Source organism: Neoarius graeffei, chromosome 21 (genome assembly GCF_027579695.1).
Source record: "Neoarius graeffei isolate fNeoGra1 chromosome 21, fNeoGra1.pri, whole genome shotgun sequence".
Lineage (NCBI taxonomy): Eukaryota > Metazoa > Chordata > Actinopteri > Siluriformes > Ariidae > Neoarius > Neoarius graeffei.
In genome coordinates, this window is record NC_083589.1 from 24273077 (window position 1) to 24294718 (window position 21642).

General features: G+C 44.3%; 1 protein-coding gene across 1 annotated transcript in view; it reads right to left on the minus strand.

Annotated features, from left to right (window-relative positions):
* dusp16 (dual specificity phosphatase 16) overlaps window positions 1-21642 on the minus strand; it is a 65365-nt gene that overhangs the window by 25938 nt on the left and 17785 nt on the right. The window contains exon 2 of the mRNA XM_060902858.1: window positions 15606-16399. Coding sequence (XP_060758841.1) covers window positions 15606-15872 — 267 coding nt within the window. The 5' untranslated portion in view covers window positions 15873-16399. The remainder of the gene's footprint in view (window positions 1-15605; window positions 16400-21642) is intronic.

The window sequence follows — 21642 nt, forward strand, 5'->3', positions numbered from 1 at the left end:
GTTCTTTCCTCTGGCCCAGCAGAGAGTTGGTGCTAGCCTGGAACCGGTTTTTCTGGCCCCAGAGCCAGTTCTTTGTCAGTGGAAACAGAAAACCCGGTTCCAAACTAAGCACTGGCCCCGAACCAGCCCTGGAACTGCTTTGGTGGAAAAGGGGCATTAAAGAAGCAATAATACCGCCCTACTTCCTTACTTAAATTGCTCAGAGACTACTAACACACACACACACACACACACACGTCTCTAGGCTTAATTAATGATCTATCAACTAAACCCACAAACAACATGTGAAATGAAAGCTTTCTTGAATATTCATGGCAGACTCATTATGCACTCCAGACACTCCAACTAAGAGAAGCAAATACATTTGCACAAACAATCTACGCCCTCCGTGTGCATATATTTAGCAACAAGCAAGGCCTCGGTACACGCACATTTAATCCCAGATCAGATCTCCGCAGCACACGTTGTCCTTTTTCAAGGTTTGATGAAGCCACTCGAGCTGGTGCGGCTCTATACAGGATTTTTCCCTGCACTCGGCCTCACACTGATCTCCAGTCAGTTAAATAAACCTTAAATCTCTAACTAATTGGGCGGCACGGTGGCGTAGTGGTTAGCATTGTTGTCTCACAGCAAGAAGGTTCTGGGTTTGAGCCCAGTGGCCAACGAGGGCCTTTCTATGTGGAGTTTGCTCCGGTTTCCCCCAAAGACATGCGGGTTCGGTTAATTGGTGGCTCTAAATTGACTGTAGGTGTGATTCGATATAGAATAAGTGGTGTTTATTTTAAGAAAATGGACCTTTTGGTTATCACAGCTTTTGTTTGGTCCTTCTGAAAGGTCAAATGAGAGGTTTTGCAAGTTTTTTTGAGCTTTTTGGAAGATATATTGAGATACATATCAAACTTCTGCTGCTCGCTTTAATTTTTTTAATTTTCTTTTCGAGTCTTTACGCTACACTTGTGAAACAAAATGTGTCCATTAGTACTAAATAACCCTTCGAAGACGATTCGTGAACAAGTGCTTTCTTACTATAAGCGAATTGCGAATCTCGGCCCGTGCAGTGCATGATGGGATCGCTAATTTTTTTGGCTACCAAACAGCACTTCAAAATGGCGGAAAGCAGTATTGACAACTCCGATTTAGATCAGTTTAAACTTTGGAAAGTTGACGATTTGAAACGGTTTTGCAGTCGTCGTGGACTGCCTGTGACAACCAAGACCACGACTGGCACTAGGGCAAAACGTAAAGAAGAACTGGTTGCCCTTGCCTATGCAGCATCAGTCCAGAACTTACCATGCGTTTTAACGAAGGATGAGGAGAGACAAGCTGTCAAAAACGACTACAAGTCCTTGTTGACAGTTGAAGGCAAACAAATTCCCGACCCTCTGCAGACAACCGACGGGTGGTTGGACGAAGCCCAAGGGCTTAAGCTGTGGCCACCATGCATGTCAGTCGATATTGCCGAATATTTACTTGACAGGGACAAAAAAGCGCTACTCCATCGGCTTCGAAATGACTACAAGGAAGGTGAGTTGTTTTGATATTTTGATATAAAACGCGTATAGGGCGGGACAGTGGTGTAGTGGTTACCGCTGTCGCCTCACAGCAAGAAGGTCCTGGGTTTGAGCCCCGTGGCCGGCAAGGGCCTTTCTGTGTGGAGTTTGCATGTTCTCCCCGTGTCCGCGTGGGTTTCCTCCGGGTGCTCCGGTTTCCCCCACAGTCCAAAGACATGCAGGTTAGGTTAACTGGTGACTCTAAATTGACCGTAGGTGTGAATGTGAGTGTGAATGGTTGTCTGTGTCTATGTGTCAGCCCTGTGATGACCTGGCGACTTGTCCAGGGTGTACCCCGCCTTTCGCCCATAGTCAGCTGGGATAGGCTCCAGCTTGCCTGTGACCCTGTAGAACAGGATAAAGCGGCTAGAGATGAGATGAGATGAGATTTTTTAGGGTTTTGTTTTCGAGTAGAGCTTTTAGTTCGTCCTCTGTTGCTTCGGCAACACGCTCCGCCATTTTGTTTTTCTCTACTCACGGTATATGAGCTGATATCTTAGTAGTAGAGTAGCCAATCAGAGCGTGCGATTGCTCATATCCAGTGAACATGGATAGAAAAATAACTGGATATACCACAGCACTGTCGAATTCTCGAATCTGATTGGTCAGAATACGAATGAATTAACAATTAACGATGCTATGACACCGTCTCTAACGGCGGTGTGGGCTGAAAGTAGTCTGGCTAACGCGACTTCAAAGCTCTGCGAGCATTTGGTCTGGCAAAGATATTAAGCCCAACCGTTTCCCAAAGGCGTGGTTGACCCGCCTCCCTGAAATGCCTACTGGTCGAAGCCAGAAAAGGCTGTGACGAAGCTTAAACCAATCACATCACTCTTTCCTCTGACGTATGTGACGCGACGGAAACTGCTTGAGTAACAGGAAGAAGATAAATACCTCCAGGGCTGCTCTTTGCTCCGTTTTCAATGAGAACTTCCCGTTGAATGCTTTCAATACAGCATCTACTGCTGTGTCAAAGGCTTGCCGCTGCTCCATGTTCGTAATGTTTCTAGTGAATGAAGCGCTTCCATCATAGATTCTGTAAACAATCTATGGCTTCCGGTCGCAGTTCTACTACGTCAGTGCCTTGAACACGCCTCTACCCAGGGCCGTTGGAGATGCTCAAAGTTGACTGGCTCCCGATTTTTCGGGAGCTTGGAAGAGCTGTAGATAGCTTGCCTGGCCAGACTAAGCTCGCAACAGGCCCTCGTGTTGCGTCACACTTAGGATGGGCGGGCCCAGGCCAGGCTGAAAGTCAAACGACAGGTTTATAGTAGTTCTACTGTGTTATTTTGTTCACAGGAGCTCATATGTTTTACGACGTGCAAACGGTTACACGCCAAGGCCCCATGAACCGTGTATGTAAAAGTAAACACGCGTCACTCGTTAATAAATGAAGAACTAGAATCATGGGAAATTTGCTGTCCAAGAGGAATGAATCACATCGGGGTGTGCTGCTATTGGAAAATAATCTGTGTCGGGGATGAAACGGTATCACAGCATGACAGCTATGCAGCTGTGTTGCATCAAAACTAAGAGTCGTGTTTCTGGAGAAACAAGACGTTTCGGAGTGGAGGTGGGAGGAGAGAAAAATCCTTCGTCGGCTGCACATGATGAAATCGCTGTTGTCTAAACATGACGTTCGTTCCATACAGGGTTACCAAGGTCACAGAGTGCACACGAGCTCGTTTTCCTGGTTCCTTCGCTTCATTGCTCGTGTAACAACAACTAGCGAGGCGAACGGAGACGCCATTAATGTCGCGTCCATCGGTGGTGAAGCGTCTCAATGTTGAAAAGGACAAGATTAAGGCACTTGAAAGAAGGGGAAAATATGCACTGGGTGACAAAACCTGATCCTTTAGGACCATGCGACATTTAGGAAAATACAGTATACCTCGTATCATAGTGGTTTATACCGTATAACGTGAAATTTCTAGACTAATCAGCGTCTTGTCTTCCAACTGCAATGCTATCGGCGCAGAAAAAACTCTCTCTCGCTTTCTGTCCGTTATCTCAGGATTCTCATGCATTCCACAGGACGACATCGCTCTGGGTTTAATGTCATCCCCGATTGAGCAACATTTCAATTTCAAGTTGTGGCATTACACAACCCCGAAGCATCCCTTACACGCCACTGCATCTCGTTCTGCATCGGACGAGCACCAAAGAAGAGAAAACATGCTATAATTAAAGCGAGGAAACAAAGAAGCCCTGGTTGTTGTTGTTGTTTTTTTTTTTGAGTGTGTCCATGTTTGCGTGTGTGTGTGTGGAGACAGGGAGGCTCAAGGCTGGACTGAGACAGATAGCACTGGGATGAGGTCACTTGGCAACCTGTTGCTAAGGCCTCCCAAGGGCCCTCGTGAGTAGGGATGGATTATCCAACTAGCTCTGGACGCTTCAAGAACACTGCGTTTCGTAGACAGGGAGGTCACTGTCGTTTATCAAACACCCCTCAACGCGAGTGGATCAAAGGTGAGGGCTTTATGAAAACGGAGCCCTGGGCTGAGACTTGTATAATCGTGAATTAGCGTATTCACACTCACACTTTACCATTTATGGATTAAAAAAAAAAAAAATGCAATGCACAGGTGAAAATGGGTTTCAGTTCAGTTTCTCATCTCATCTCATCATCTCTAGCCGCTTTATCCTGTTCTACAGGGTCGCAGGCAAGCTGGAGCCTATCCCAGCTGACTACGGGCGGAAGGCGGGGTACACCCTGGACAAGTCGCCAGGTCATCACAGGGCTGACACATAGACACAGACAACCATTCACACTCTCATTCACACCTACGGTCAATTTAGAGTCACCAGTTAACCTAACCTGCATGTCTTTGGACTGTGGGGGAAACCGGAGCACCCGGAGGAAACCCACGCGGACACGGGGAGAACATGCAAACTCCACACAGAAAGGCCCTCGCCGGCCACAGGGCTCAAACCCGGACCTTCTTGCTGTGAGGCGACAGCGCTAACCACTACACCACCGTGCCGCCATCTAAGAACGTGTTAAATTGAATTAACTGTCTTGCTGTTTCTCCAACACACACTGTCAAGCTGTAATTATTAGCTTTCTGACCGTATGGAATGAAACATCATCGATCATCACCGATTTCTACTGGGGACGTGTCCTCGTTTTGTTCTTTTTTTTTTTGCAATTTTAGTATTTTAAAACTACCTGCATCACTATCATTAGTGGGATGTGAACCAGCTTAACTATGTCGTTTTTTGTACACCACAAAAAGGAATTTCCAGAACAGCTCTCTAACCTGTACAGTTCCTCAAACTCAGCTACATCATCCGAGTTCACGATTGGTCTCAGCACTAGGGCTGGGTAAAAAAATCGATTTAATCGATTTTGGATCGATTTCATTTAAATTTCGCACTATCGATTCACAGGGCATGAGATCGAGTTTTTTTTTTCCCCCACAACACAATCTCGTGTGTTGTGTGATTTTCCTCCCTCAGCCGTCTCGTGCGTGATGACGCAGCTGCGCAGTCGTACGTCGTGACGTTCAAGCACGCACACAAAATGGCTGAGGCCAGAGCCATGGCTGAGGCAGGGAAAACACCGCTCGGCAAGCCGTCTCAAATGAAATCTGACGTGTGGAATCATTTCAAATTTAAAACGACAAAGAGTTTGATAAAACCAACGTATTGTATGGAGATATTTTCATTATTTAAGAGCAGATTGAATTGATTCAGATTGAATCGAATCGTGATTAATCAAATTAAAGGGGTACCAAATAGAATATATACAGTTGCTGATGTGACAAAGTAACATATTCTTAAGTATTCTATCAAATTTATATACTAGAAAACAACGAAACATCTTGGTAATTGTAAATATAATACTTTATACGCTAAACCGCACAAGAGTCGCCATTTTTAAAAGACCGTGACGTCAGCGCTACCCACTGCACTAGTGGAACTCTCCGAAATAGAGGAGATAAGCGTGTAATCATGGCGTCGGGCGCATCAAGTGAAAGCGACAGCTCTGTCGAATCATACGAAGAGATCCCGCAAGACACACTGCAAGCAGGCTATGGCTTAGAAGGGTACCAGTTTGAACCTAGGAGAGGTACTATGTAGTGGAAGTTCATTATGTCTAACTATTAAAGCTATTTTAAGTTCGTTTCTTAAGACAAGGATTTTTTAAGATGTTACCTTGTTGACAGTTTCGGCGAGAATCTTCCGCCTTCTTCAAAACAGTCACCAGATGTCGAGTGGTGACGTGCCTTATCAGCTGATGTTACGCTACGGAGACGTGAACGTCCCGCCCAATTTGACAGGTAGTTCACGCCTCCTGCTGTCAGGTCGCTCCCCCAGGACACAACTGGTGACTGTTTTGAAGAAGGCGGAAGATTCTCGCCGAAACGGTCAACAAGGTAACATCTTAAAAAATCCTTGTCTTAAGAAACGAACTTAAAATAGCTAGGAGAGGTACTCTCGACTCCGGTGATGAAATAAGAGAAGAAAGCTCGGATGACGGCGAGGATGAGACTGATGCTGACCATGGGCATGGCGAGCGTGGGGCAGAGCGTCTGCGTGCAGGTGACACGGCGTGGTGCTCGTGCGGAAAATGTAACGTGGAGTTGCTCACAAGTCCAGCAGAATTTATTTGCTGCAATGAGATAGGCGCCACCCGTGGACTTGCGAAATCGTCGCAAGAGGCAGAAACAGGTATTTCACACGTGCTATTCCCAACCTCAATGAGCCAACACAACTGGGCACATACATACGTCATGAGTGTTACGCAGAGAAAATGAACGTGCATTCTGATTGGATAAAATTAATATCATGGCGGGCTGTTCAAACTGCGGAAATAGTTTGCTCGAGCTACTTTCAAAACACTATAACTTTCCAACCTTAGAACAAAAAACTTTTGTAAGTCTTGAATAAGGTTCGTTAATGTGTGTTTTATTGTTATATTTACTCTATATATTGCCCTCTGTTCCCCTTTAACACCCTAAGAATCGAAATCTAGGAAAGTGACTGCGATACCCAGCCCTACTCAGCACCGTGGAACTTTCCGGCAAACTGTTTTTAACAGTTTACTGTTAACATCAGGATTATATCCAGATGGAGATAACTTAAAAAAAAAAAAAACCTTACGTGTAAATGCACTTACCTTACATTGACACACATGATCACTGCATGCTGATTTACATGATGTTCTATTTGAGAGATAAAATAGCATGAAAAGTCCCAGTTTCTAACGTTTATAAAACAAAACTAGCATGAAGTGTAAAGAGGTACTGCACGCTAAACTGTGCTCTCTGAGCTGGAAACGAAGTGATGTAACTGTACTGTGATGAAACGCATCAATACTGCAGTTAAATCCTCCCGAACCCTTCGAGGCCGATGCTGACGTCGAGTCGACTGTTTGGTACCGCTCTACGTCATGAAATTTTTATTTAAAAAAAAAAACAAAACTGTTAACGCCCTTTAATCAGAGGTGGGTGGCCCACCTCCCCCAGCCCCACCCTTCAGAGGGAGTCTGTGAAACCACACCCATTTTCAAATACATGCTGATCGAGACTCGCCGTTCAGAAGAGTTTTAACAGTCCATCATTATCTGTATCTGCGGAGACGTCCACAAGCACCGGTGGTTTTCTCCGCCTACACAGACGGTCTGCGCCAGCTACTCAATCCCAGGAGAGAGAAAAAAAAAACAACCTTGAATTTCAATGTTCAAGTGATTTATATTGTCTCTGCTGCCCATAATTTGCTGCAAATCCAATTATTAAACCACAAAGCCGTCTTCGATTCGGGTCATGACCGGAAGCGGCGCCATATTTGTTGGTCGAGTCTCACGCTCTGATTGGCTGAGCGTAGCCGTTGCGTATGTAGTTATGTTACAGAGCCAGGCAGCGTACTACACAGGGGAGCTGAGAAAGCCAAGCACACACACATCTGGAGGGAAATTTCATACATATTTTGCAAGTGTTTTACAGGCAAATGATGAGTAATTTATTAGCCGAGAATGCACCAGAAGGCATGTCAGTTTCAAAATTTTGCCGCCGCAAATTCCATAGCCACCTACTACTTCTTTTTTTTTTTTTTTTTAGCCAGCTACTTCAGATTTTCTGGAGAACCCTGATCTGTATCGTTGACATTAGCGGGATGTGAACCAGCTTAACTGTGTCATTTTTCATACACCACAAAAAGAAATTTCCAGAACAGCTCCCTAACCTGTACAGTTCCTCAAACTCAGCTACATCATCCGAGTTCACGATTGTTCTCAGCACCGTGGAACTTTCCGGCAAACTGTTTGTCCAGTGTAACTGAGTAAGCGAGCTCTCTCAACTATCGGGCTTTCTCAGAAGTCCTGAGCAACTTGTTTATAATCTGTTGAAGAACCTGTCGAGGGTTTTATTTACGAATCGTTTTGACGCGAGCTAAAACGTTGTCCGCGTATTGTTACGGATTAGCAATAAAATACACAACTCTGGAAGAGCCATCTCTGCGCATCTCACTGAAACTCCGAGCGTTTATACTCGAGATAAACTGAAGGTGCGACGTGGCTCTTGATGCTCCCGTAATGTTTCTAGCTAGTTTCTTGGCACGATACGCACATTTGTTAAAGCGTAGTCGCCTAAGCCGGTTACATTTTTACTTAACTGATATGATAGTTTGCTGAGACGAAATGAGCGCTACACAGACACTCACTTCCTGTCACCACGACATGACATTTCAGAACACAGATTCTGCTTTATTTTTGCTTGTTTTTAAATAAAAAACTCACTTCAGATTTCATCCTGCTATGTTTGTTTTCGCAACCAGGAGGCTCGGCTGACGTCAGAATGACGTGTCTCACTCAAGGCTCTCGAACGGCTCGTTACAGATACTGATCCAAATGGCAAAAGTATCACTTTAGGTTTCGACTCTGAGTCATGACTGTAATAAAAAACATGTTTTCTATCGAAGTTTCACATCCTGGTGGCTATAAATTAAGCGTCTATGAAGTCAGTTTGCCTGTGAAGCTGAATATTTGTGTCGCTCCTGGTGACATGGTCACATCTATAAAAATACGTTTATTAATAGAATGTAGCGAGAAAACGAGACTCACGATGTAGAGTGAGGCTTCTGCTGGTTATCAGGTCAGGTTAATCAGACTACAGGATTCCTTTTATTGTTACTACAAAACAATGGCTCTTACTCATCAAAGTTTTGCACGGCCAAATGTGTTTGTTTAAAAAAAAAAAGGATTTTCCACCAAGTTTTCTTACTCAACAGTTTCAGCTTTGCCATGTCTGTATGATCAAACAAGTGTGTTTGTCGCACATTTAAATTTGAGCGTCATGTTTTAACGACCTGAAATATTTCGTATTGATTTGCACTTACAGTGGTGCTTGAAAGTTTGTGAACCCTTTAGAATTTTCTATATTTCTGCATAAATATGACCTAAAACATCATCAGATTTTCACACAAGTCCTAAAAGTAGATCAAGAGAACCCAGTTAAACAAATGAGACAAAAATATTATACTTGGTCATTTATTTATTGAGGAAAATCATCCAATATTACATATCTGTGAGTGGCAAAAGTATGTGAACCTCTAGGATTAGCAGTTAATTTGAAGATGAAATTAGAGTCAGGTGTTTTCAATCAATGGGATGACAATCAGGTGTGAGTGGGCACCCTGTTTTATTTAAAGAACAGGGATCTATCAAAGTCTGATCTTCACAACACACGTTTGTGGAAGTGTATCATGGCACGAACAAAGGAGATTTCTGAGGACCTCAGAAAAAGCGTTGTTGATGCTTATCAGGCTGGAAAAGGTGACAAAACCATCTCTAAAGAGTTTGGACTCCACCAATCCACAGTCAGACAGATTGTGTACAAATGGAGGAAATTCAAGACCATTGTTACCCTCCCCAGGAGTGGTCGACCAACAAAGATCACTCCAAGAGCAAGGCGTGTAATAGTCAGCGAGGTCACAAAGGACCCCAGGGTAACTTCTAAGCAACTGAAGGCCTCTCTCACATTGGCTAATGTTAATGTTCATGAGTCCACCATCAGGAGAACACTGAACAACAATGGTGTGCATGGCAGGGTTGCAAGGAGAAAGCCACTGCTCTCCAAAAAGAACATTGCTGCTCGTCTGCAGTTTGCTAAAGATCATGTGGACAAGCCAGAAGGCTATTGGAAAAATGTTTTGTGGATGGATGAGACCAAAATAGAACTTTTTGGTTTAAATGAGAAGCGTTATGTTTGGAGAAAGGAAAACACCGCATTCCAGCATAAGAACCTTATCCCATCTGTGAAACATGGTGGTGGTAGTATCATGGTTTGGGCCTGTTTTGCTGCATCTGGGCCAGGACGGCTTGCCATCATTGATGGAACAATGAATTCTGAATTATACCAGCGAATTCTAAAGGAAAATGTCAGGATATCTGTCCATGAACTGAATTTCAAGAGAAGGTGGGTCATGCAGCAAGACAACGACCCTAAGCACACAAGTCGTTCTACCAAAGAATGGTTAAAGAAGAATAAAGGTAATGTTTTGGAATGGCCAAGTCAAAGTCCTGACCTTAATCCAATGGAAATGTTGTGGAAGGATCTGAAGTGAGCAGTTCATGTGAGGAAACCCACCAACATCCCAGAGTTGAAGCTGTTCTGTACGGAGGAACGGGCTAAAATTCCTCCAAGCCGGTGTGCAGGACTGATCAACAGTTACCGCAAACGTTTAGTTGCAGTTATTGCTGCACAAGGGGGTCACACCAGATACTGAAAGCAAAGGTTCACATACTTTTGCCACTCACAGATATGTAATATTGGATCATTTTCCTCAATAAATAAATGAACAAGTATAATGTCTTTGTCTCATTTGTTTAACTGGGTTCTCCTGATCTACTTTTAGGACTTGTGTGAAAATCTGATCATGTTTTTGGTCATATTTATGCAGAAATATAGAAAATTCTAAAGAGTTCACAAACTTTCAAGCACCACTGTAAATAAACAAAATCAAGATCAGCAGCATCAATTAAAGCACGTATAGTAAGTGTATGGGTAGTATCTCACTGGGCTGCTACAGCCCACGACTAGTTGGAGACACAACAATTGCGATAAAATACGCGAATTAGCAACAATTTTCACTTGGAATCACATTGAATTGATATTCGCATATTTTACCGCAATTGTTGTGTCTCCAACTAGTCGCAGGCTGCCGCAGCCCGGCTTTCCCTCGGCAGGCAGGGAAGTAGAGGAAGCCTCACGGAAACTGACTTGAGAAGGGTTCGTGACGGCTTTGCGACACCAGCGACGCATTTGTGGCTATTTTGAGAGAGATTCTGTCGCACGAATTTTTTGAACGTGCTCAAAATTTCAGCGACGAAGGAGCGACACTTTGCGACTCACGCGAGGAACTTGAGAAGCCCCGCGAATGTTTCAAGACACGTTTGAAACTCTCTCGCGAATGACTTCGCAATTTGTCGCAAGCTGTCGCAGCTAGACCCCGAAGCCGTTTGTTTTCAGGATAATGGCTGGCTGATGAAATTATTGGCTGGCTAGCTGACTCAGCCAAAACCTTAATGGCTGCTGCAGCCACCAAAATGTTTATGGCTACAAATGGTTGATACTGGACGTCACTGTGTGGCATATATCCGGGCGAACGGATCAAACAAATGGGGGGAATAAATAGCAAATTACCACAGGTCCCCTGGTCTCTTACTTCATTGTAAATATAAATCTAGCAAGATTGTAGTTCAATGCTAATAATAAGCTAATCTGGATTGTTCGAGGAAGGCATCTAGCTATCTACTCTCACTAGCAATGACCAGTGAAGGACTGGCAGCTATCTTACTATGATGAAAGTAGAGTGGTGGAGTACTTTTTTTTTTATCAATCTCGAAGTATGTGAAACAAACAAACAAACCAAAAAAAATACCTTTACACTTTCCCTCAGCAGCGGCAAAGAATGCAGCCATCTCGTCAATATCGGAGTCGATTGATGCTCTGGGTGGGTTCCCGGGTTCCCCAGTGTATCGTGGTAACGGTGTGAGGGGCGGGAAGCCAGACAGGTAGTCACAATGGCAAGCTTGTGGTGGCTCTCTGTGCTGTGATATCAGTTCTAAATCTCTTCAGTGTATGCCTATACGTCTCTATTGTGTTACTACTAGTGTGTACAGTTGATCATGTTTGTGTCACTTTTCTTGTAGCTCATGATGTGGATAAACCCATTATTTGATGTACACAATTCTTAGTGGCTCAGCCAAATTTTATTAGATAGCGGCTCAAATTGGCTTACAAAATTATTGGCTGGCGGCGGCTCAAATTCTAAATGGCGGTTTTAGCGGCGCCTGGCGGCGGCTTCGGGGTCTAGTCGCAGCCCAGTGAGATACTGGCTTATAGTACATAGAGTGGTAAAAGTAGAAATAAATACCAGGAATATGATTTCTATATGATTTCTGTATGATTCTCAGTACCGAAATAAGAACAGAACAGAAAACTTGTTTAGACCTATTTCTGTACATCTGTGGTCATGTTCTAACCAACATATCAGATAACCTTTCGGAGCAGATTCTGATAGTGTCTCTGTGACCTTTTCTTTATGGAAAATAACAAACATAAAAAAAACCTGAAGTAAATATGCTAAAAAAATATATATTAGCTGGCTATAAACACTGATTGTTGCTTACTCGGTCACACAGTTTGCCGGGAAGTTCCACGGTGCTGAGACCAATTGTGAGCTTGAACGATGTAGCTGAGTTTGAGGAACTGTACAGGTTGAGGCGTTGTTCTGGAAATTTCTTTTTGTGGTGTGTGTGACAAAATTCATTCTGATGTCAGCCGAGCCTCCTGGTTGCGAAAACAAACATAGCAGGATGAAATCTGAAGTGAGTTTTTTATTTAAAAACAAGCAAAAATAAAGCGGAATCTGTGTTCTGAAATGTCATGTCGTGTCGTGGTGACAGGAAGTGAGTGTCTGTGTAGCACTCATTTCGTCTCGGCGAACTATCACATCAGTTAACTAAAAATGTAACCGGCTTAGGCGACTACGCTTTAACAAACGTGCGTATCGTGCCAAGAAACTAGCTAGAAACATTACGGGAGCATCAAGAGCCACGTCACACCTTCAGTTTATCTCGAGTATAAACGCTCGGAGTTTCAGTGAGATGCGCAGAGATGGATCTTCCAGAGTTGTGTATTTTATTGCTAATCCGTAACAATACGCGGACAACGTTTTAGCTCGCGTCAAAACGATTCGTAAATAAAACTCTCGACAGGTTCTTCAACAGATTATAAACAAGCTGCTCAGGACTTCTGAGAAAGCCCGATAGTTGAGAGAGCTCGCTTACTCAGTTACACTGGACAAACAGTTTGCCGGAAAGTTCCACGGTGCTGAGAAGAATCGTGAACTCGGATGATGTAGCGGAGTTTGAGGAACTGTACAGGTTAGGGAGCTGTTCTGGAAATTTCTTTTTGTGGTGTACGAAAAACGACACAGTTGAGCTGGTTCACATCCCGCTAATGTCAACGATACAGATCAGGGTTCTCCAGAAAACCTGAAGTAGCTGGCTAAAAAAAAAAGAAGTAGTAGGTGGCTATGGAATTTGCAGCGGCAAAATTTTGAAACTGACATGCCTTCTGGTGCATTCTCGGCTAATAAATTACTCATCATTTGCCTGTAAAACACTTGCAAAATATGTATGAAATTTCCCTCCAGATGTGTGTGTGCTTGGCTTTCTCAGCTCCCCTGTGTAGTACGCTGCCTGGCTCTGTAACATAACTACATACGCAACGGCTACGCTCAGCCAATCAGAGCGTGAGACTCGACCAACAAATATGGCGCCGCTTCCGGTCATGACCCGAATCGAAGACAGCTTTGTGGTTTAATAATTGGATTTGCAGCAAATTATGGGCAGCAGAGACAATATAAATCGCTTGAACATTGAAATTCAAGGTTTTTTTTTTCTCCTGGGATTGAGTAGCTGGCGCAGACCGTCTGTGTAGGCGGAGAAAACCACCGGTGCTTGTGGACGTCTCCGCAGATACAGATAATGGTGGACTATTAAAACTCTTCTGAACGGCGAGTCTCGATCAGCATGTATTTGAAAATGGGTGTGGTTTCACAGACTCCCTCTGAAGGGTGGGGCTGGGGGAGGTGGGCCACCCACCTCTGATTAAAGGGCGTTAACAGTCTTTTTTTTTTTTTAAATAAAAATTTCATGACGTAGAGCGGTACCAAACAGTCGACTCGACGTCAGCATCGGCCTCGAAGGGTTCGGGAGGATTTAACTGCAGTATTGATGCGTTTCATCACAGTACAGTTACATCACTTCGTTTCCAGCTCAGAGAGCACAGTTTAGCGTGCAGTACCTCTTTACACTTCATGTTAGTTTTGTTTTATAAACGTTAGAAACTGGGACTTTTCATGCTATTTTATCTCACAAATAGAACATCATGTAAATCAGCATGCAGTGATCATGTGTGTCAATGTACAGTAAGTGCATTTACACGTAAGGTTTTTTTTTTTAAATTATCTCCATCTGGATATAATCCTGATACTCAAAGAAACAACCGAGTGTAAACAAGGCAGGCTTGCAGTACTAGAGTCCGACTCATGCCCTAATTTTAAGGACTCGTAACTCGACTTGGACTCGGACTCGTGCGTTAACTGCATTCGGACTCGTAAATTGGAGACTGACTTTTTTTTTCTTTATTTTTTTGTAACATGCCATAATAATTTGGCATAAGATATTATGATATAAGTATAAGATATAAGATATCTTACGGAAGCCGCGAGAGGCCCTTCATATAATCTTTTTTTATTCACCTTGTTATCCCGAGATAACGACATAATTAATTCAGGATGTCGAGAAAACAACACAACTAATTCGAGATCTCGAGAAAACAATTATTCCGTGATCTCGAGAAAACAAAACAATTATTTCATGATCTCAGCTGGATCACTGTATCTCCGTCGGTAGAGACGAAGCCGGGCCAGTCTTCTGCGGAGGTGCCGTGGACTAATTTTGAAATGATCCCTTATTAAAAGACTTAATGCAATCTCTCCCTGTGTCAACCCCTGATCAAAATATTGCCTTATTAGGTGATCGATTATTCCAGACATTCTAATGACCAAAGTTGCGTCTATACAGAATGAGAAATAGCCCCAAAGTCAGCATATCACAAGTCTCTTGGCGCACCTGAATGAACCATTTCTCAGCTGTTTACTCGAGATCATGGAATAATTGTTTTGTTTTCTCGAGATCTCGAATTAGTTGTATTGTTTTCTCGAGATCCTGAATTAATTATGTCATTATCTCGGGATAACAAGGTGAATAAAAAAAGGATTATATGAAGGGCCTCTCTCGGCTTCCGTAATATCTACGTAAATTTTGTACTAATTACATGCAAGAGTGTCACACCTGCGCACCTTGGCACGAGCATAAGCAGAGTCTTGCACGCGCGCCATACCGTAAACGGCTCGCACCTGCACAGGATTAAGGCGCAATCGGCGCACCTGTATAAAAACTGTGAAAACACACTTACTTTGCGAAGTATTGAGTTGCATTGCTGATACATTATTTCCTTGTTTGGGTTCCTGATCCCTGATTTCCTGTTTCTCGTCTTTGATCCTGCCGAGTCTACGGTAGCCTGTTTGTGCCTCGCTCGACCTGTTGACTGTTTCACCGTTTTACGATTTTGCCTGCCGTTCTGGATCAAACACACCTTCTGCACTTACATCCGGCTCCCAACCATCTCTGATTGAATACTTCACACTCCCTGACAAACAGAAGCGCATTCACCTGTTCATACAAACTAATGTTAATGGCGCTGAAACAGCCACCGTCAAATGGTGCGGATGGAGTCTTGGACTTGACTTCAAAATTTTCTTTAATGACTTGACTCGGACTCGAACACTGGGGACTCGAGGTTTAGTGACTCGATGACAACACTGAAACAAGGTGCTTATTGTTCTCCGTTCAAAACCTGTGGCAGAGCCGTTCATCATCCCTGACTGACCCCATGCCCATGACTAACCTCTGAGAAAACTGTCAGGCATGTTACAGAAAATTTTTTGCATATTTTGGAAGATTTACATCTCTGTACTCACCTTCTTCTTGGCCGAATGCTGCAGAAGCTCAGCGATCTGCACCTTGTCCTGCTGCAGCCTCCTCTTCATCAGCTTGGAGCAGTTGACGTTGACTGCCTCGAGGATGTGGGAGGTGTTATAATCCACGAAGGGCCTGCTGTCGATCAGAAGCACTCGGTCCAGTCCACCCTCCAGCAGGGCCACGAGGCCTTCAGGCCCGATTAGTCTCACTGAGGCCAGAGCTCTTGTCCCAGCATGCTCTACCATATCCATGACCTCTTTATCCATGTGTCCGAGTGTTACCTCCTCTCTTCCTGTGGTGCGATGACGTAGCCCGCGAGGGCCTTCAGCAGAAGAACGACCCCATTGTAGTGGCAGCCGATGATGTCACCCTTTTAGCGTTTGGCTGGCGAGTTTGAAAAAATAAAGCGAGAGTGAAAAAGTGAAAGCAAGGAAAAGAGGAGTTTAAAAAAATCAGATGGATGGAGAGCGGGTTTTCTTTATGAACTTAAAAAAAAAAAAACACCAAACCAGAACCCCCCCCCCCGTCTGCTCTGTGCACTATGCGTATGTGTGCATGTCTGAGAGAGTATGGATGTGGTAATGGGGTGTGTGTTTGCCAAGCAGTAAGATCACTTCGGCCTACTTCCAGCAGACTCGGCTGTGTTTTTTGGGGGTTTGCCGGGGAAGGGAAAGAGGAGGGCGGCTTTTTTCACACCATTGCACGGACGACACAAAAGACGGCTTTTCTCCTGAGCCACAGTGCCATTACATCATCTCCTCGCTTCTCTTCTTCATGCTCAAGTGGTTATTAGCTGCGAAGAGAAAAGCAACAGCGCATGTTAATTTGGACTGTTCTCGACAAGACACCCGAGCTGGGCTGTGTCATGGAAATCTGGTGTTAATAATAGCCTCATATTCATTTGGAGACATCATAATGGATGTCTGCATGCTTCACAAAGTGCTGGAGCATACTCTTACCATCCCAAATCAGGAAAAGTTGGGACGGTATGTCGAAGCTGAAATCAAAATTAAAACTGAAAACAATGATTCGTAAATAATTTTTGAGCTGGATTGCACTCAAAACAATACAATTTTTTTTTTTCAAAAATAAGCACATTTCATTTTGATTCTTGCGAAAGCTTTCGAAAAAAATTGGGACGGTAAAGCATTTACCACTTTATAACATTGCTGTTCCTTCTCACAACACTTAAAAGATGTTTATAGACTGAAGACACCAAGTGTTGAAGCGTTTCAGGTGTTATTTTGTCCCATTCTTCCTGCAAACAGGTCTGAAGGTGTGCAACGGTATGGGATCATCGTCAGCATATTTTTCATCTCAAATATTTCCCACGGTGGTGTAGTGGTTAGCGCTGTCGCCTCACAGCAAGAAGGTCCGGGTTCGAGCCCCGTGGCCGGCGAGGGCCTTTCTGCGCGGAAAGTTTGCATGTTCTCCCCGTGTCCGCGTGGGTTTCCTCCGGGTGCTCCGGTTTCCCCCACAGTCCAAAGACATGCAGGTTAGGTTAACTGGTGACTCTAAATTGACCGTAGGTGTGAATGTGAGTGTGAATGGTTGTCTGTGTCTATTGCCGCTTTTCCACTACAAACGCGACTGAGTTGGGCTGAGCCGTGCCGTGCTGAGCCGTGCTGAGTCGAGCTGAGCGGGGCTGTTGGAGTTGCATTTCGACTACAACCACGCTGAACCGTGCTGGCTGGAAGTGGGTGGACACGTTGGGTGGAGTTAGCGAAAGTGGGTGGACGTCACGTGATGTCGTTAGGCGGCGCAAACAGTGACATCAGTGAGCTTTTAAGCGGTAGTCTCACGACCCGGATAGTAAACAATAAACATGGAGGACATGGAGTCGTTAGTGTTGCTGGTCTTGGTGCTGTGGCTTGTTGTCACCGACAACGCCAACAGATACTGGCAAGAGCGTATAGATGAGGCGAGGCGCATAAGGCTTCAGAAATTCTCGTAATTCGTAATTCTTCTCCTTCCGGGTTTACGGTGTTTACAGATCCCAGCGTGCTCGCGGGGCGTTTGTGGGCGTGTGAGGACACTCCTCCTCACCAATCAGTGCACAAGGGAGTGTCTCCTCACGCCCCTAGCCCCACTCGGCTCGGTTTGGCTCGCTTCAGCCCTACTCCAAAACCGTGCGAGTTTTGGGGGCTGGGTAGGGCTGAAGCGAGCTGAGTCATGCTGCTCTAAGGTAGTCGAAACGCGAGCCGTGTCGGGCTGAAGTGAGCTGAAAAAGGGTAGTGGAAAAGGGCCATATGTGTCAGCCCTGTGATGACCTGGCGACTTGTCCAGGGTGTACCCCGCCTTTCGCCCGTAGTCAGCTGGGATAGGCTCCAGCTTGCCTGCGACCCTGTAGAACAGGATAAAGCGGCAAGAGATAATGAGATGAGATAAAAATTTCCCACAAATTCTCTATTGGGGACAGAAGGGACACACCCTCTTCTTCCACAGCCACGCCTTTGTAATGTCAGCAGAATGTGGTTTTGCATTGTCTTCTTGAAATCTCCCTGGAAGAGATGTCGTCTTGAAGGCAGCATATGTTGCTCCAAAACCTCAATGTACTTTTCTGCATTAATGCTCCATCACAGAAGTGCAAGTTACCTTTGCCAAGGGCACCGACACAACCCCATACCATGACACACCCTGGCTTTTGATTCAAGATTCATCTCATCTCATCTCATTATCTCTAGCCGATTTATCCTGTTCTACAGGGTCGCAGGCAAGCTGGGGCCTATCCTAGCTGACTACGGGCGAAAGGCGGGGTACACCCTGGACAAGTCGCCAGGTCATCACAGGGCTGACACATAGACACAGACAACCATTCACACTCACATTCACACCTACGGTCAATTTAGAGTCACCAGTTAACCTAACCTGCATGTCTTTGGACTGTGGGGGAAACCGGAGCACCCGGAGGAAACCCACGTGGACACGGGGACACCATGCAAACTCCACACAGAAAGGCCCTCGCCGGCCACGGGGCTCGAACCCGGACCTTCTTGCTGTGAGGTGACAGCGCTAACCACTACACCACCGTGCCGCCCGATTCAAGATTCAAAGATTTTTTATTGTCAATTCACGATATACATCCAGGACATATAGGAGAATCGAAATGCCGTTTCTCTCTCACCTTACTTGTAAAAACAGATAAAGGTTTAAAAAAATAAAAATTTAAGAAAAACAATATACATATAAATATAGATAATATAGGTAAAAATACACTCTAAAATCAATGTACAAAATAGCAGTAGTGCAAATGCAGTACGATATCTGTAACGGAGAAGGTGGACTTATTGCTTTGGTCCAAAGCGCACTGTGTCCATTTCCTCCAAACAAGTCTTGGAATACTGATTCGTCTCACCACCGTACACGTATTCACTGTGTGATGGTCCATCCCAGATGCCTCCGAGCCCAGAGAAGTCAATGGTGCTTCTGGACACAGTTAAGCTAAAGCTTCCTTTTTACACAGTAACGTTTTAACTGGCATTTGTGGATGTAACTCCATATTATAGTGCTTGATAAAGGCTTGCCAGAGTAATCCCGAGCCCATGTGATTATATCAGCTATAGATGAATGACGGTTCTTGATGCAGTGCTGTCTGAGGGATCGGAGATCACGGGTGTTCAGCTTTGGCTTGTGCCCTTGCCCTTTATGCACTGAAATTCCTCCAGATACCTTGAATCTTCTAATGATATCATGCACCGTAGAGGGTTAAATATCCAAATCCCTTCCGATATTTCTCTGAGGAATATTCTTTTTAAATACCTCAATAATTTTCTCACACATTTGTTGACAAACTGGAGATCCTCAGCCCATCTTTGCTCCTCAAAGACTAGGCCTTTCCTGGATACTGATTTTGTACCAAATCATGATTACAGTCACCTGTTTCAAATCACAATATTTAATTGTTTTACCTCATTACTAGCCCTAAATTGTCCCCGTCCCAACCTTTTTTTGGAACGTGTTACAGGCCTGAAACGCAGGAATGGATGTACACTCACCGGCCACTTTATTAGGTACACCATGCTAGTAATGGGTTGGACCCCCTTTTGCCTTCAGAACTGCCTCAATTCTTCATGGCATAGATTCAACAAGGTGCTGGAAGCATTCCTCAGAGAGTTTGGTCCATATTGACATGATGGCATCACACAGTTGGCGCAGATTTGTCGGCTGCACATCCATGATGCGAATCTCCCGTTCCACCACATCCCAAAGATGCTCTATTGGATTGAGATCTGGTGACTGTGGAGGCCATTTGAGTACAGTGAACTCATTGTCATGTTCAAGAAACCAGTCTGAGATGATTCCAGCTTTATGACATGGCGCATTATCCTGCTGAAAGTAGCCATCAGAAGTTGGGTACATTGTGGTCATAAAGGGATGGACATGGTCAGCAACAATACTCAGGTAGGCTGTGGCGTTGCAACGATGCTCAATTGGTACCAAGGGGCCCAAAGAGTGCCAAGAAAATATTCCCCACACCATTACACCACCACCACCAGCCTGAACCGTTGATACAAGGCAGGATGGATCCATGCTTTCATGTTGTTGACGCCAAATTCTGACCCTACCATTCGAATGTCGCAGCAGAAATCGAGACTCATCAGACCAGGCAACGTTTTTCCAATCTTCTATTGTCCAATTTCGATGAGCTTGTGCAAATTGTAGCCTCAGTTTCCTGTTCTTAGCTGAAAGGAGTGGCACCCGGCGTGGTCTTCTGCTGCTGTAGCCCATCTGCCTCAAAGTTCGACGTACTGTGCGTTCAGAGATGCTCTTCTGCCTACCTTGGTTGTAACGGGTGGTTATTTGAGTCACTGTTGCCTTTCTATCAGCTCGAACCAGTCTGGCCATTCTCCTCTGACCTCTGGCATCAACAAGGCATTTCCGCCCACAGAACTGCCGCTCACTGGATATTTTTTCTTTTTCGGACCATTCTCTGTAAACCCTAGAGATGGTTGTGCGTGAAAATCCCAGTAGATCAGCAGTTTCTGAAATACTCAGACCAGCCCTTCTGGCACCAACAACCATGCCACGTTCAAAGTCACTCAAATCACCTTTCTTCCCCATACTGATGCTCGGTTTGAACTGCAGGAGATTGTCTTGACCATGTCTACATGCCTAAATGCACTGAGTTGCCGCCATGTGATTGGCTGATTAGAAATTAAGTGTTAACGAGCAGTTGGACAGGTGTACCTAATAAAGTGGCCGGTGAGTGTATATTAACATATGAAATGAAGTCGACCAACAAACCATGAAATATCTTGGGTTCATTCTGTCTGCAAAGACATACAAGGCAAAGTCAATTTAGGAATCACTGCTTTCTTTGCATTATCCACACCGTCCCAAGTTTTTCTGATACATAGTTGTACAAATGCAGAGAAATTTGATGTTTGCACATGTGGGTAAAAAAGCCAGATGTGTGAAATGTATGATTTGGGAAACGCCAAGTTCCTTGTAATGATGTAGGTGGCATCGAGTCAGTTTGGTATTGTGGAAACTCCCTCACTGCTGCAAAAAAACAAAAAAAACAAAAAAAACACCGTCTCTTCTCCTTGGTGCCGACGTGAAAAAAAATTCCCCCAGCAATGAGTTCCCCCTTCCAGCAAGGCCCACACACAAAGACAATAAAACAAATTGTGCGCTAAGCCCATTCGATAGCATGCGCCAAGACAAACTATCAAACCAGAGGAGCACTGGTTTGGTGTGTTTCCAAACACACGAATAAAATCTCGCCAGGCAAAGACAACTTGTTTAGTCTGGGAGTCTCCTGGTCTCTGAATCGTGGAGACCAAAAATTCAAATTCAAATATTTGAGCTGATCCTGAGGATCTTTATGATTCTACAGAAATGTTATCCTGAGTTATTGTTGCCATCACATTTTATTCCTTTTCTCAGTAACACGCTATTTACAACTATGTTTTGTAACACATTATTCATCACAGTAAAACAATACCCTTTGTGTTTTTAAAGAAGAGGATTTTTTTTTGTGAAATGTGCATTATTTCACAATTTTATTCATTTAACTGAATTTATTTACATCTT